Source organism: Lathamus discolor, chromosome 3 (assembly GCF_037157495.1).
Source record: "Lathamus discolor isolate bLatDis1 chromosome 3, bLatDis1.hap1, whole genome shotgun sequence".
NCBI classification, from domain to species: domain Eukaryota; kingdom Metazoa; phylum Chordata; class Aves; order Psittaciformes; family Psittacidae; genus Lathamus; species Lathamus discolor.
The window spans coordinates 100,581,030-100,599,040 of NC_088886.1; the positions used below are offsets into that span (position 1 = coordinate 100,581,030).

Below are 18,011 nucleotides of genomic sequence, written 5' to 3' on the forward strand. Positions count from 1 at the left end.
ACAATTTTCCAGCAAAAGACAGTCAGTTGTGCCTGTCTGGAAGTGAATGGTAGCACCATTGGCATGCCCTGGGAAGGAAAGGTTGTGTCAACACACACCAAGCACAGAAAGTCTGCACAACCCCTGCTCCTCTCCAGCAGCACAGGGTGACGCCAAGCCAGGAGCCTTAGAGTGTTCCAGGAATGTTTGTGCCAGCAGAATGAGGCGCGCTCATGTTACAGCACTTTCCAAAACCAAGCCAGTACATTTGGTGAATCCTTTCCAAGGAGGCTGATCAGATTCCTTGAGTTAAGATCAAATGAATGTTATGGATACTCCACCGAAACCTGTTGACAAGTAATACTGCACTCTAGTGCACTGCATTTACTGTGAATTTTAAAAAGAAACCTATTTGTACGGAATAAGAATAGATTTTGCGCACATTTCATTTTTCACCTGTGAAGTGCAGGACAATAAGTTCATGGCCAAGTATGTGTGGGACAGCCACCAGCTGAAGATGAACTTTTACTGGCCTAGAACTAAAATGCCTGGGGCAGCTGTGTAGCTCAAGTAACTGATTAGAAACTGATACTGAAAAATGATTGAGAACTAAATTCCAGGAGGTCGCAAAAGACTAAAAGCACACCAATGTCTTTTTCCACCACAACCCAGGTCATTAGAGTATGATCACAGCCTTCCATAGCATGGTCTAGCAGAACTTGCACCTATCCCCATCAGTACGTCTACATTAATGTAGGCTTCTAAGAGCTGCGTCTATTTAAGTATCTAATGGTTTAGAGTATCAGCCTTTTTTGCCTCAGTACTATCACACCTCATAGAGTTCTACTGGGTAACAGTGCACATTGCAAAGAAATTTCTTTTCCTTCTCCCTTCACTGCTGCTCTCTTCAACAAAGATAACTCACTTCCTAGGTCTATTTTGTCTTCTACACTGAAGGAAGCAGAGGTGGTCTGGAGGATCCATACTTTCCACATGTCTGGATCACATGTTTCTTTCTCCAAGAATGGTCCAAATTATTCAAATCCCTGCCACTTGCCTGTCTGCATCCTTTAACTTCCCAAAGCAGCACAGGGAAGCACACTTCAGGCTCCGGAGAACTAGGTAGCCAGACACTGATAATGAGCAGTCCTGAAATGCAGCGTTTCACGCAAGCCAGTAACAAGTTCTGTCTGCCTGATCAAACCTCTGGCACAGCTGGTGAGACCTCCACCCTAATTTTCTGGTTTCACATGAAAATATAGCATGGGTGAAGTGATAAGAACAAATTTTACAGGGAGTTTAGGGAAGGAAGCTGCCAGAAAAAAAAAAAAAAAACCACCAACAACAAAACAAAACAAAACAAAACCAACTTGACATCCACAATTCCTGAGCCCATTATGAGATTTTTACATGGATAATTCCACTCAGGCCAGCACTATGCACTAAGCACTCACTGAAGAGCTGTGTTAGCGCACCTTGAACAGTACAGACTGATGGTACTTGAAGAAAAACTACGTTGGTATAGACAGAGAATGCAGACTCTCACTGTGTAGGGAGGCAAGTACAAATGGGCATTCTTAATGTTTCACTTCTCCTACGCCTGATGTCTTGCAATTTGTGTCCTGCACAAGTGCTGACACCGTGTACAACTTTTCTTGACACCCATATAAAAACTAACCAGTTCCCCACCCTGAAGAAAGAACCCCACAGGAAAATTGAGTGTGATAATAAAAGTGAGTAGCAGCAAATACTGTCCAAACTGTCAGGTTATAAACAATACCCATGAAACCTTCATGGCCAGGATCAATAAAAGAAAAGGCCATTGCTCTTGAGAGCCAAGAGCCATTAGAAAAATAAAAAGCTTTCTGTCTCAGAGCATTTATGTCTAGATTTCACATTCCACTGCTTCTTCCATGGCCTCCTCGACTAAACAAGCAAGTTCACTTATACTTCCAGTGCTGCAACAGGGAAACCAAGTCACAGATTGCATGGTAAGGCATTCTGTGACTTTGAAACATACTGTGTAGAGCCATGTGACTATTTCACGTAAATGTCCAAGATCACCAAAATTTAGGGCTTAAGTTTTCCCATCGCAATAGTGAAATTCCTAATGCACATATATGCCTTTCCATTTGAAAGGATTTCCAATGTTTCCATACTTTTATGGGAATAAGACAACTGGCTATACCCATCTCTACCATCTTCACAGAAACTAGATTCGTTTTTTCCATAGTAGTGGAACACTCCACTCCAGTTTTATTGCTGCAAGCCATGTCTAAAAACATTAAAATGATCTCTTAGCAGTCATTTTCCTGGTAACCAAGTGCAGGAGATTCTGCCTTTCTCCTGTTTTGTTCTTACTTGGTTGAAAATTGCTGTCATTAGTGACTGCTCCCATATTTTTCATGATAACTATTTTTCCTCTCACCAATAAAATTTTCATGAAATTATTTTTGTTGAGAAAAAAAATTCATTGTAAATTTTGTGCAGGTGACTAAACTGCCACAAGGTTCTTGTACTTCAGCAAATTAATCCATTTGTGCTTACAAAATAATTTTTCAAGGTGAGATTAAGCTAACTTCCCAAATATTGTGGAGATGCTTTTTGTTCAAGACATTGGGATACTGGACCTGTGTAACTGACATGCATATGTCAGTTGGCCGAGATCACATGCTGATAGGGTTTAGCTTGTACAAACACCAACTTGTGCAAAGTGAAAGCCAGCTTAATGCCTCTGAGCACAACTTTCTGAATAGCCCCTAATCATCTAAGAAAAAACACTCTATTAAAAATAATTACTTTTTAATCTTAGTTTTTATCATACAGCTCTAGCAAGGCTGAATAAGTCACCAATGCAAACTAACAGCTCACATGAAAAAGCAACTGTCATACTGAAGAGGAGATTCTATGAATTGTATACACTTAGAGCACAAACATCATCCGTGAATGTTCTCATTTGCTAACAAAGAAGTTGTCTGACCTATCAGTGCTTAATGGTATTTCATATCACTTTATGCCATTTTTCTTCTTTTCGAAATGGATCTTAACTCATCGACATCTATTATCTATGCAAGCATATTTCAGTCTGTGGAACGCTCCATTACAGCTTACTTTGGCTGTCCATTATTGACATAACTTGATTATCTGAATCACATACTACTGTTTTGGAACTGTGGGACAAGGCAAGCCTTAATGAAAAAGAAACAAAACAATAGATGAGCAACAAAGCAGTAAAAAATGACACTTCCACTAGAATTATGTGCACAGAGAGTAATGTATACCACAATAAAAAAGCCTTCAGCATTCTGACAATATTTAAAGAAAGCTAACAATTAATTACTTTAATCATTCAACAATAAATAAGTTGTCCTGGATGCTGTAAATCACCTTTTCTTCTTTAATGATGTGGCAACTAGATTTGTTGCAATTTAGATGTCAGCAAGTACAAAAGCACAACAATTACTCACATGAGATGTCCCTGCCAGCACTTGATCAAAATTATGGTTTTAAGCGACTTGCATCTGTGATATGCATTAGGATAATCTGGTTTTGTTGGTCAAAGATTTGGGAATCCATCCTCTGTGTGGAAGGAGAACTGATTATTTGTAGTTTTAAACGCCAAGCCACAGGGACAGCCACTGGACCATTTTTCAGGTCCAATATTCAGGAAAACTAACCCGAAATATGCAACAAGCCCAAGCACAAAAGGAAACATTTTCTTTCAATGAAAAAAACACAAGGATTCAACAGGAAAGCAGACAGAAGTTCTAAAATAAATAATCAGAAATTATTTTCCTTAAATTTCAAATCCAAAATAATCCAGAACAATGTAAATATTTTTAAAAAGGTATCATACCTATACTCATAGTATCACTAGCATTCATTAGAACAGAGAAAAAGAAGCGGGACTGGGCTATAAGAATTCAATTACATGCATGAAAACGGCACCCCATCTGCCTTCAACAATTTGGAAAGACCATTTTCTTCTGGTGTCTAATATAAAGCCCATTTCAGTACATTTACGATTAGGCTCCTGGTCCCTAACGCTGGCTGAAAACCTTCCTAAGCACACTAGAGGCACACATGCACATCCTATGAGGCAGCAGTTACTCCATACATCTCCCTGCCTCACTTGCATTCACTGAAACAGCTAGAGCATGCCCTTTGAGAAAAATGTCAAAGATTTTTCTTTGAGAGAATCTGGAACATCTGAAAAGTTTTAATTTAAACTCTTTTCTAGGCAATATCTAAGTCTAGCCAGTGTTCTCACAGAAGCTAACAAATGTGTTGCAATTTTGTTAGCATCTTTCTACTTTGTGTACTTGTTTTATACATTATCTGGAATGCCCGCTTACAGGCAAACGTGGAAGAAGTCATGTGGAAAATTCAGCCATACATTTTGCTTTAGAGTACCCTGCGCTGTCTTGGAAACCTCAGGTAAAGATCTTTTTCCCTTAGGTGTTAGTCTGTTCCTGATACTGTTTTAGCTCTATTGCACATCCATGTATGAGATTTTCTGGTATAGTCTCAGAAATTATACTTCCACATCACAACCTGCTTTCTGTACCAGCCTTTGCCAAGCCTCTGGAAAAATCATCTTCTCCAGAATGCAATAAAAATAGCAATTACTTTGCTTTATAACATCACGGATCTTTAAATATTAATGCAACTATTACAGAAAATCTCTGCGCAAGGTTATCTGACTTGAGAGTAGGTTTCCTTGGAAGCAACATTAACCAGGAAGAGCTGAGAGACCTGTTACGTATTGTGCTTTAACAAATTTTAAACAGAAGCTTGAATGGATACAGGATTACACCTGAAATTCAACACAGATACACTCAACATATCAACCATACTGATTTCTGTAAGAATCTATGTTGATTTTGACAAGAATCAAAGCAGATTTCGGCATTCTATCTCATATCTGTGCATTGAACACATCAAGTAAATCTAACAGACAGAGAAAAAACACTTATATCACTTAGTCACAAGTTTCATAGGAAGCCCTTAATACAAGGACTTTAACTTGAATCAACATACTTCTGAAGAGTGAGGCTCAAGTTGTGGCTGGCTGACTTGATCTTGTTCTGGGCCTCTAAGTGGGTCATGCTGTCAGTGTTGACTCCATCAATGGCTACCACAAGGTCACCTTGGTTCATCTGTGACTGTGCTGCCTTACTGCCAGGGGTGATCTGTGTGGGAAAAGGAAAAAAAGTTGTATCAGGATAAGTCATTCTGTACATAAAGCTCTCACAGAGAACTCAACCAGATTTTTAATGAGGAATAGACACAGCAATAAATACAGTGATACAACATTAGCTGTCTGTTATTGTATGGGTGGAGCAACAAAATTTGCAGAAATTAAACTCAAAGTTAATTCACATTTCAGGACAATATCTACTTGCTGTTACTTCCATTTTGAGAGGTTAAGCCCAATGCAGTGATTCCCTTACCACATACTAGCTCCTCATCAAGGAAATAATAATTGCTATTTATATTGTATTACTATATAGATACGTTACTCAAAAGCAGAAAACCAATGAACTACTGCATGATTTTATTGTATTTTTCCTCCTAAACCCCGTTTTTCCCAAACTGATTCATTATATTGAGCAGACAGAAAATGAATGTGTGTGAGAGGCCCTGGACATGCTTTGCATCTTTCATAGCAAGCTTGATAGGAAACCATTCTGCTTACCCTTACCCACATACAACTACAGCTCCATTACCAAGACAGATTACTATATACCCAAGATGACCTCATCAACCTGTTGGATCTGACACTCCAAAGGCAGACCAGCACTTTTAGAAATAAGAAGCCACAGTGCTTCAACTACAAACCCAGCTCCTGAGACAACAGCTCAAAAGGTCGGGTCATTCACTATGGCATCACATTTTGTTATCTCCAGATGTTTTGTGAACTGCATCTTCTCTGAATGGACAGTGTCCTGACCTCAGTTTTACACAGTCCTCTCTGCTTGCATCAGGGTGACACTGATATGGTATAGCTACTTAATGAAACTTGACTCCATTAGGGAACTCCAAGTAAAACAGAAGAGCTTTCACATACCATCAGATCTTACTGAGCACATTAGAGTTGTCCTCTGTTTTCAGCCCTCAGTACTTAAAGGGTATGGCCATAAGCTATAGGTCTGCTCTTATTTTTAGATATTCCCCTACATTCCTCACTTCTAAGAAAACCCTAGGATAATCTAAAATACTACAGCAAAGGCTACAGTCAAAAAGCCTGTTCCTTCACCACAATGAACATAAAAGAAAGATGTGTCTGATTATGAGCCAAAATTCTCCTGTGAATTCAGCCAGACTGAAACTGGGAAGTTAAATTCCTAAGGAAACCAAAACCCAACACAAATCCACACACTTTTCATCATCAAATGTTAAGTGAAATTCCTTAACCTACCTTTCCCCAATATAACTCCAAACACTTAAAAAAGTCCTTCCAAAACAATTCCTTTGACTGCTTCTTTATTCTCTTCCACTGACAAAGATAGAGAAGAAAAAACCAGAAAAAAACCCTCTTTCTTAACACCCCACTAAAGGTGCTCAGTATTGATGTTGGCAGTCTAATTGACAGTGTAATCTGACAACAGCAGTTGTCATCTTACTAGAACAAAGGCTCTAGTATCAGGATGCTAGAACACAGCACCCCGAATACTTGGACACTGTACATAAAAATAGAGATTACTTTGGAATTAGGCACTGTAAACAACATCCCAGAACTGATCTGACTGGAAGAGACAGCTTTCTATTCCTTTTCATTAGAGATAAAACCAATCAGAACTCTATGCTTTCCAAGTGAAGGACAGCCACAGCCACAATGTTCGAGCGCAAAGCAGAGTTGACTGATGATGGCAGTGCCATTCCCTGATGTATTTTCCAGTGTTAACGAACTGAGCAGTGGGGAAAATGCTTCCTGGTAGTTTCAATGATGGAGTTTTATTCTGCTGTCTCATGCACCCTCATAGAAAGAGATTAGTAGAAACAAGAGACTCATATTACAGGCCTTGTTTTCCTAGCCTATTATACAAACATTAGCTTCTATGCTATGTAATTTCATTGACTTGCATGGTGTGAAGTACACAGAATCCAGAAGCCTATAAATACGGATTATTTGCAAACCTACTTGTACAGTTGCTGAAAGACCCTGGATGTGTAATCTGTTTAAAATATTCAAATCAAAGTACAAAATTACACCTATTTTAGTTAGAAGCTAACAGGCTTCTCTGAGATTTTCAAGAGAACCCACAGTGTGCATTTCCAGCAGACATTAAGAACAGTCAGTAATTGTTGGGGACAAAATACCAGTGTACAGATGGAGATACAGGGCAGCCAGATCTGAAGTGTTGAGGCACATTCAAGACTATCTTGTTCCCATTTTTAAAGATCCAGCAGAAAGGAATGGAATGCAAAGTGTTTATCTGTTGGTATTTTCCTTTGAAAACTCATCTCTGATCCACTAAAAATTTACTAAATATAATCACAAGCAGAGAAGATCTTACTATGCCTTTGAGAAATCTTTCAGGATTATTTTCTATTTAAAAAGCTTTTAAAAATACTTTTATAAATGAAGGGTGAACGATAATTAACTCTTGGAATCAGACTGCAAATCCAGATCTGTCTACACAGTAAATTCTAGTTTGCCCTCATCTCAGCCTCTCTTCTATTAACAGCAGTAACAGAAGAAATACAGTACTATCTAGATCAAATATGCATATTCCAATTTGACCACCAATGTATTTTTCTTAGAACTTCTCTGGGCAAGATCTAGACAGAACTATTTCAGAAAACCTTTGTAACTCACTTGCTCTGGATTACAACATTAGCTTTCAGACGCTAGGCGCTGCGAACACCTTTATTCAAGGCTACAGTGATAACTTCCGCAGAGTCAGGGTATAGCTATTTCTGTCAACTGATTTTCAAAATCCAAGCCAGGATACCACCGACATCTAGTTTTAACAGTATTTCTTTAGCACCTCAAGCCCAAGCACAGGCTTCACCTTGAAAAGCCAAGTATTTTTCTCTCAGAAAAGCAGAGGAACACTTGCTGCTTCAGATACATGAATTTTCAGCCCTCACAGATTTCTTATGAGGCACACATCTGACTTCCAATATTCCCAGCTTAAAGCAAGTGGGCAGTCTGGAAGTACCACATGTTGCTTTCAATGCACTACAGAGAATTCTTACTACGCTTTGTTGTGAGCAGATCCGTATACTGGGTGAATATATAGTACGACAGTGACAGCTGTGCCCTAAACAGTAAGTCTGCACTGGTTTCAGAGCAACTACTACTTAACAGGAGCTCCGGGAGGCAGTGTACAAAGTGCAGCTGCTGCACCACCTTGAGAACAGCAAGTGTTCCCATCCAAGCCTCCCCAGCTACACTCCAGAGGGGGACAGAATAGGGATCAGGCATCATTTGGATGGCTGAGTGTTAAAATACTAACAAGAATGCTTGTACAAACAGATGGATGGACACAGCTTTCCTACCCCAAGGAACTCCTGATTTACAAGTCAGACAAAAATACATAGAGAGGCCTATAGAACTGAGAAGGTGTTAATACAGTAGCTTGCAGCATTAGCTAGGGTCTCTTTTTTTATCAGGACTTGAGTTATGCCTGACCCCTTCCTGACCCCAATCCCAAAATCAACAAGATATATTTTCCACTTTTCACAGAATAAAGTGTTTGTTAGCACTATACATATGCTAAAGCACTAGGAGTGAATACTCTCCTTTTCAGGATCCCTGGAATAGAATAAAATATTAAAAGAAAATACAGTATAATGCAGTTTTACAAAAGTAGACTATAATATACTCTTACATGAAAATGAAAGGACAGACAATAAGGATTATTAGAAAATATGCTTCCTTTCCAGAGAAAACAGCATTTAAGTCTCCCCGTTAAATTTTCCAAGTGGATTTTTGTACAGGTGCTTCCAACAAGCCTTCATAGGCTTTTTAAGCACTGAGGCTCATGCCAGCTCATTCAGCTTCCTCATTTAGCAAACAGGAGCACAACCTACTGAAATGAGGAAAGACATACTTTGAAAACCCACGGCAGTACAGTCACACTGAACTGGTGAATGCCCATATGCATACAAGTACTTTTGTCTCGACTGAAGACATCAGTTCCTCTACCACTTTGAACAAGCTGAGGAAATTTATATTAATGTTTCCTAAATCATACACGCATAGAATGGTTTGTGTTGGAAGGCACCTCAAAGATCATCTAGTTCCACACACCCTACCACAGGCAGGGACACCTTCCACTAGACCAGGTTGCTCAACGCCCCATCCAGCCTGGCCTTGAATGCTGCCAGGGATGGGGCAACTACAGCTTCTCTGGACAACCTGTTCTAGTGTCTCACCACCCTCACAGTAAAGAGCTTCTTCCTAATATGTAACCTAAACCTCCCCTCTTTCAGTTCAAAGCCATTCCCCCTTCTCCTATCCCCACACACCCTTTCAAAAATTCCCTCTCCAGCTTTCTTGTAGGCCCCCGTTAGGTACTGGAAGCTGCCGTAAGTTCTCCCCCGAGTCGAGTCTTCTCCAGGCTAAACAAGCCCAACTCTCAGCCTGTCTTCACAGCACAGGTGCTCCAGCCCTCTGAGCATCTGAGCACTTTCTATAATACTGCTCAAAGGGAAAATCATGGGTTTTCCTAGAAAATATAAGACAATTCAATAAAACAGCAAAGAAAAGGAATAAAACCCACTAGGACAAATCACAGGCAGAAAATACACCATTTCATGTGACACATTAGCAGAAAACATGAAACAGGAACAAAGAAACAGCCTAGATAGTGGACCGTTTGCTCTGTGGTGTAGACTATCTTTGACGATGATTTTTACACCTTTCAGTGTCAGCTGAAAAATGTAAAGACAGAGAACTGCAAGAAACTGGAAATGAAAGTTGTTGCTTGTATCACTAACCAAGCCTAAAGAAAATTCCCTTTTTGCAGCTACCATTTTCCTCAATAATATGTCTCATTGTTTTCTATTTACTACCAGGGTTTAATTTTTTTTACCTCCTTTCCGCTTTTGCTTTTAATGAGACAACAAAACCTGCCTTAAATGAACATTCATGGGATCTGCAAAATATGCCACTGACACCTTGAAGAGCTTCCGTTTATATTAAACAGAGCTGACCTGGCAAGCTGCAGAAACACTCTCAAGTGGCCTCTCAGGCTATGCTTCATCTGTAGTTAAGAAAGGAGATTACAAGACATGTGAGAACACCCAAAATAGCTTTAATCTACCTCTCTTAGGTACTGAGAGCCATGATGCTACAGCAGCACAGAGATTCCATGGGGCAAACAGTCAAAACACTTAACAATTCAGGACACTCTGTACTGAAAGCTGTACTACAAGAGCAGAAGGGCTACCAGCACTTAGGCTATCCAGTTTACCTCAATCTCAGGTATGCCAGGCCACATTGGAATGGTACCTCAATTAACACCAGAAATTTTCCTTCTACTTAACGCTTTCATAAGACTGCTGTTCATATATATAAGCTCTTCAAGGAAGAAGACTGACTAGTCCTTCTTGCTAAGCTACATACACCCAGGTGATGAAAATAAACCAAATGTAAAAGATTTTCCGCTGGGAAATAACAGGATGTATATAACCAATGCTTAGGAGATTGCCCTAGGCAAGGCTTCTGGGGAATTTCTTGAGAGTGAGTGTGAATGCTCTGGTTCCTGCTTGGAAGGAAGATCTATTCCATTCCTTGCCCCACCTCTACATCAAATAAATGAAAAATTTTCAGCCCTTTGTTACAAAAGAAATATTTTGCAGCTTAGCCTGTTAGAAGCATAACTCATCTATGTACACCAGCTATACAGATGAGAGTAAAAATGTGGATGTGGCTTTTTAATGGGATGTGTTGGCATAGCTATAAAACTATGCAGCTCTCTAAATCTTGTATGGTATGACTAATAGTAATCTCTCTTTTCATAATCTTCATCTAAAAATAGCTGTTAGATCTATTCAGTCTATTCTCAGTTAGCATCACATACTGTGCCAAGATAGTGTGTGCTATGTATCTTACACAAGTGAAATGGAAGCAGAGAAGTGAGTCATATAATAACAAACCTTGATTGTTTTGTTACAACAGTTTTTAAGGAACAAATGAGTAAGTTCTTTGGTATCAAAGTTTAATAACCTTAATGCAAATTAAAACTGAGACTGCTGAGGTACTTAGCATTCTGGCAGTCCGTGTGCCTGAGCAGTTCTGCTGACTTCCACAGGACAACTCCCTGCAGCAAAGTAACACTCAGCTTGTAAGTGCTTGCAGGATTGGAACTGCCAAGTTTCTTCAAAGGTTCCCCTTCCTCTTCCCTACTTCTTTTTCAAATTCTAATTAATTTCAAGGCAGTTTCATAAGGTAGGATGTTTCTTTGGGTTTCAACTAGGCAGATCTCAGTTATCAATACGGCCTTTCACATTTTCACAGCAATCAGCTTCCTTAATTTTACATTCTGCGCAGCCTTTTTACCTCCTCATACAAAAACAATTTGTCTTGTCTCCCCCTACAAGCATTACCAATAAACTGAGGGCTTTGTGTCTTTTGCTATTGGCCACTATGGTAAGATGTTCTTTCTTTCAAGTTCATTCTGCTTAATGCAGTTCATTGTATATAACTAAGACTGCAATGCTTTGTAACTTTGAAGGGCTTTTGATTGGTTCAGCAACAATAAGCCCTGACTAAAAGGGCATTTGAGACAATACTGTGACTTTCAGTTTGGCAGTTAGTGGCCTGCAGCCACTTGTGATATTAAGCAACTTAAAATAGCTTTGACTTTGAGTAAGTCCTGAGGTTCTATCACAGATCTGACAGATGTGTAAGTGACTCTTCTGCTCCTGTGTGTTTTTTAATTAGGGTACTTATTACATTGATACAGGCTTACATTTAACTGTTCTTTAAATGTGCATTTGCTTATTGAGTTCTTTTTGTTTCTGGCCATCAGAATACCACAGGAGTAATTCTTCCTCTGATCACTAAAACACAAACTGCCAGTTTGATGGCAAATAGCAGTCCTGCCTCCAAACCATAAGTACGTGGTATTCAACTCCATGCTTTGCCTACAGATACTAGAATAGTATAATACACATAGGCATTTGTATGAAAGAAGATGAAACATAGCACATTTACACAGTGACAGAGATGTCAAATCAGAATGAAATTTGCAGGAATGATGTTAGGTATTGTGCCATTACTTTTACATCTAAAATTTTAAGGAACCACACAGCCCAGTGTTGATCTGTTTCAATTGGATGGCTCAGCATTAACAATCCATCATATAGCATCAATTACTCAAACATTCTCCTTATCCATAACTGTTTTGTACATGTAGCATTCATCCATGCTCTGTGAGAGAATAAAAAAAAGCACAGGCTTCAGACTTGAGAGAGTGAAGAATTCCTTTAAAGATCCAAGTGAATAAAAAAAGAATAGAAGCAAAATTCCCTGGGAAAGTGCAATGCAAATTTCTTCTGTAATAAGCTGTATCATGTTTAGTGCATAATGCGACATCCTGCAAGGCATCCCAGCAGGATCCCTGGAAATTTAGAGACATGGCAGTTAAAATACAATCTTGTCACATTTTAGAGGTACGTAAATTGCTGGATGTTTCAGGAAGCAAGGGAAGTTATAGACTGAGGATGTTCTTTTTACGTGTTAAAATGTAATACCTTAAGCTTTGTTTTCCTAGCTTTTCAATCGATCACAGAGATGCCACTTCCCTTGTGAAGCCACAGGAACCACGTTTTTTTTACAGGAAATAATTTGAACCACTGACGTAATCTCAAATCCAAAAAGGAAAACTTGTTATGTTGAAGATTGTGAAGACTAGCAGAATAATAATTAAAAGCAACACAACCTGAATTTTTAAAAAGAAGCATCTTGGTTTACTGCTTATCTTTACTGAGGAGGGATGTGGATATGGCTGAAGACAAGGACTGCACTTTATTTATAGTGTGATGATGCAAGCGCTGGTTTTCAACCCAGTAAAGTGGGGGTACAACAGTCTTCAAAAATATCCCACTTAAATCTTGGAGAGTATAGTCCGTCCCACCCCCGCCACCCCCGGATTTTATTTGACAAAGCAGAAGTTAAAGACATACATGGTTTTCTAAAGGTAAAAGCATCCCTCTAAGTGAATTTTACATCCATCAACTTTATAATCCTATAGTGCATAAATGTAGCTGAGTACCTTCCCACACATCTCACAGTGGCTTCAGGGCACATAGCAGTAGTAAGATGGAAAGTTTTCGAAGTATGTTTTTGTCTTTTTCCGTATACTAATTTTCCATAACTCTACAATATCAATTTTTTATGTGACTTTAGAGTGGCTTCCTGCTTACAGAAAAAAATGAAATAATAGAAATGAAATGTTTAAACATACTTGCTGTCTGTAGCTAGAGGCTATTTCAGACTTAAAAGTAACATGGAAAAAGTACCATTTGTTGAGAAAAATACAGCGACTACTAATACTACTAAAGCAACATGGGTGGATTCAGTGACCTACTTGACTCCTCTCCCCTGTGAACCACAAGCTTGTTGTGATGAAACAGGAGGCCAAGTAAACCCTGAGTAGCTCTTAACATTAGTCTAGGGCTCACAAGCTTGTTTAATTTCTGGTCAGAAAGAAGTGTGTGTGCAATATACGAAGCTGGACTGTCTTCTTTCCCCACAGAGTACTGCTTCACCAGCTCCCTTTCCCAACCTGCACGATTTCTTAGCAAGAATCTGAAGTAAAAATATTTTACAAAACATTACACAAAAGACAAAGTTCTGAAAACTTAGCGAAAGTCTTCATTAAACATCAATACTGTTTATAAGCCGACACATCCTGAAAGGTACATTTAAGAATACTGCTATGTTAAAAAAATGCAACATCAAGAAGGGTGCACTGAATTCAGGTTTTGACAAGAATGCCCCATAAATCTGAGAAGCTGTTCCAGAAGCTGATTTAGAAGCAGGTTATTTAGAAACAGCTTTAAGAAATTAATAGCCACAGCTAGTTAACATTAATTTGCCCATGGTGAATGACTCTTCATTTAAATTAACCTGTGTATGCAGATGCAAACAATGCCACTCACCTGTATCACATCATGTCTTCTATTTTGGGCTGAAATGATTCAGAAATTCCCAACTACCACTAGAAAAGCTGATCTTGGGGAATCTCCATTCCAGATAAAGGCAGGAGTCTGTGATCTCATTCAGCAGAGTGCATAGTTCAAGAAGCCTCAATTATCTTTGGATAAACTACTGGGTTGTTTTGGTTTTTGGTTTTTTTTTTTTTTGGTTTGTTGTTTGTTGGGGTTTTTTTGGCAGAGGGAAAATTATTTATTTAGACTCCCAATCCCTCCACAGTTTTTTAAAATGGTAAAGCATGTTTATTGGACCATCCCACTCAGCAGCATATTCCAAATACTCACTGTTAGAAAAATAAGACGACTTCTATACAGGACTACTTCTACAACAGGAAAACTAGAAACTTTTTGACACTCACAGAACCTGTTTCTTGTTGTGACAGAGATGACATCTGGACCTCTTGCCAGCGGTAATACCAGGTGTATTACCTACTTTGTCTACATTCACCCACCAGTCTTTCAGACACACAGAGAAGCACTCCCTTGTAGACAAGCTGATCTGTTGTCTCTGATGACAGGTTTTGCATTCCCCAAGGAGTTATGCAGCACGTGCGTGTATGGAGCGGGATTTCAATGTGCAAAGACTATGACCAGTAACTGGCACTTGAAAGAAGGTATTAAGGCAGGAAGAGAAGGCTAATTAGTATTTCCTACCCAGCTGACATGCTCCTGTGGACACCCTTTCACCTTCTGAGCTGCTCACCCTGCTGATCAACAGGTGGGGTTTAGAGAGCTTTCAGTCTGCGTCAGGAATGCTAAGTGGGGTGTGCCCCATCTTAATAAATTCTTCAGCTCTTTGTACTACATTCCAGAGGATCCAGTGAAAAGTCTCCATTGTTTCAGTTACAGAAGGCGAAGCAAGCACCATGAACTGTGAATGAACACTTTCTATCTACCCAAAAGGCCCCTGCAAAACACAGCCTGCAGATTTGCCTGTGGTACTGACATTGCTGCTTAGTGATACTTTTACCTGTTAAACTTGTGAGCAATGTTTCTGTCAATTCCTTTTTGGGCACTCTGCTTCTCTGCTGGTTTAACTCATCTAGATTTGGCGTTCGCCATTAACTGGCGCAAGCAGCACTAAGCTAAGGCAGGATTACTTTTCCAGAACATACAGGTTTTAACAGTGTTTCAGGTAAGGCCTTGAAGCACACTGTTTACATGTACTCCAACAAATCCTATTCCTCTCTTCATTCCTATTTCTTTCAGGTAGTTAGTTATACTTGGAAGGAAAGTAATAGTAAATCATAAGGATTTCTACCAGTTTGGCAGCATGGTCAGTGGGTTAGGAGCTTAGGGTAGAATTTCAAAATCAGCTTACACATTCATATCTAATAAATATTCTTGGGTAACAAAGATTAGGCGCATAAATTATGTGTGAAAATCATCATTACTCTGGTTGGTGTAATCAGCCAGGCTTTATCTAGATGAACATGGTTCTGATTCTTAGTTTAAGATATTCTTTCATCTTTGATTCACAGCACAGCTCCTTATGGATCATCAAGCTGCACAGCAAAATTATTCTGCAGGGTGCTTTACTTCCATTTCAAAGCTCTACTTTTGTCTCTATTCCTTCCTTGATAACTATAGACATATTTTCAGAAGCAAAGGTTGTAGTGAGCTACACACCTAGCCACAATGAGCTGCAAAATTTTACATGTCTAAATTAGGAATTTTCCTCCCCTAGTCCAAGGTACATACACTAATTATGATAATCTGATTGCATATTTTGTTATGGAATAAATGTTCACAGGACATCTATTTAAGTCCATGGAAGGAATGCAATCAAGTTCAGAAATTGGCTTAACAGTGTTTGCTTTGGCTGTGTTAGACACTGTAACTTCTGCAGTGGAGCATGTCAAAATAATTGGTTTGGAAGAGGCAACAGTAAGGTTGTTGTTTGACCAAGACAGAATTTCATGAAGTCTAAGGTGGTTTGGCTTTCTGTGCCCAGTTTGTCTTTTTTCCTTTATCTTGCACCAAATGAATCGCTAAACAACGAATTGTGTGGATGACAAAATATGACAGTTACTTTAATAGGGATTCCTGCTGCTAGTAAAACCATTATCTGCCTGATGCAAATGAGGAATGAAAGGAACACATAGAAAAAAGTTAACCCTCCACTTTGATCTCAAATGAGGACATAGCTAAACTGCATGACAATGAGCTTCATCACTATTTTGTCAAGCAAGCATCTGAATGGCTAAATTAAAGTGACATTTTGGACTGCATAAAGCAAAAATGTCTTTAAAGATTGATGTATTCCCTAATACCAACATGAAAATCTCAGATCCAGCCAGAAATATGACTGACGGAATTATGAAAGATCTCTGTTGTGTAATATATACAGTAATATTTTTCAGAGCTGTACAGCCATGCTCAAACAAAGTGTAGGAGTTTTGGGTTTTAATATGTTGTCAAGAGTCTGGTCTTAGCCAAGTTTCTCCAAAACCTCTTCAATCAAGAGATTACTTAGTGGATGACTGGCTCCCACCCTCCCTACTTTATATTTTTCATCTGTTTCCTTTTTCCAGTATCCTTCCTTCTCTCACAGCATCTTGTTCAATAACATTGCTTAGTCTCATGAATTATGTTTGCAGAGAAAATATTTAAAAAATATCAGAGATGGAACTTAGATGTGCTTCACATCAAGACTATTCCAACCGCAATAGCAGCAGAAAACATTTCTCAAAGTGAGTATGAACCTATTTAACAACAGGAGGCTTTTACTTCAGACACCGAGAAGAGGAAATAAATGAAAATTAAGAATGCCTGGATAGCTACTGGGCAGCTGGGGATATTCCTGGGATAGACAGAAGTGCCAAATGGAGCTGTATTAGTAAGCTCTCTTTATCCTAGGATGGGCTTTCTATTTATAGAATTAAACAACTTTTCAACAGACTGTAAGATTACATATGTGTATGACAGGGGAGCAAGACATGCATTTTATATGTAATTGCCTAATGAAGTCCAAAGGTGCTCCCAAACTCTTACTAAACCTATTTTAAATAGTACCACAGATTATGTCCATCTGGTTCTCTCAGCTGGTGACAGGCATTTTCTTCTGAATGGCCTTCCCCTCTGCCTTTTTGTGTCATTTCCAGGATTGAGAGAAATTCACCCTCTACCTTCTGTTTCCATTTCCTGTGTATCACATATCTAAAATCCTCAGAAAAGAGCTCCTTCGCAAATCCAGATCATACCAATTAGTCATACTTAGTTCAGCATACACTGAAGTAATTTCTATTCCAGTTATATCAACCTCCTATTCCATAGCTACAAAGCAACAATTTCATAATGACACTATTCTTCAACAGCTATTCAAAGTCAGAACTAGAAAAAGACTTACATTAGTCCATCTTAACATTGAGTCACTACTGGAAATAGCATTTTACTACCAAAATTTTATTATCAAATTGGCATGACTTCTGAAGCTGCAAAGGGAAATATAAAGCATAAACTGTAGCTGATATTAAAGCTATATGCATCAACCACACAGAAAATGTAAATATAAGTTTAGATTAATCTGGCTAATTGTCTTCTCTGATGGAGACACACCACAAATCTGAGGAAATTCTCTGGTTTTAAACAGTGAGGCATTGACATGTCTCTTCGACATACATACAGTGCCTAACACAAGAGGGCCCAGGCCTTCCCTGGTCCTGTACTTCAGGGTAATACAAGTACTGTAAATAAAGAACCAACAAGTTTCACAGAGTGACAAACAAGACATCAAGCAGTATTTTTGCCAAACAGTACACAAGACTAGTATAAAGAAATCCCACAGTTATTAAAATGAGTTCCTAATAAAAATGCAAACAGAAAAAAAGGAGAAGCTGAGATAAAAAGATAAAACT

At 38.9% G+C, this 18,011-nt stretch overlaps 1 protein-coding gene across 8 annotated transcripts in view; it reads right to left on the reverse strand.

The window, feature by feature from the left end:
- LDB3 (LIM domain binding 3) overlaps positions 1-18,011 on the reverse strand; it is a 131,787-nt gene that overhangs the window by 88,960 nt on the left and 24,816 nt on the right. For all 8 annotated transcript variants that reach the window (XM_065670819.1, XM_065670822.1, XM_065670826.1 and 5 more), the window contains exon 3: positions 5,020-5,171. In XM_065670819.1, coding sequence (XP_065526891.1) covers positions 5,020-5,171 — 152 coding nt within the window. The remainder of the gene's footprint in view (positions 1-5,019; positions 5,172-18,011) is intronic.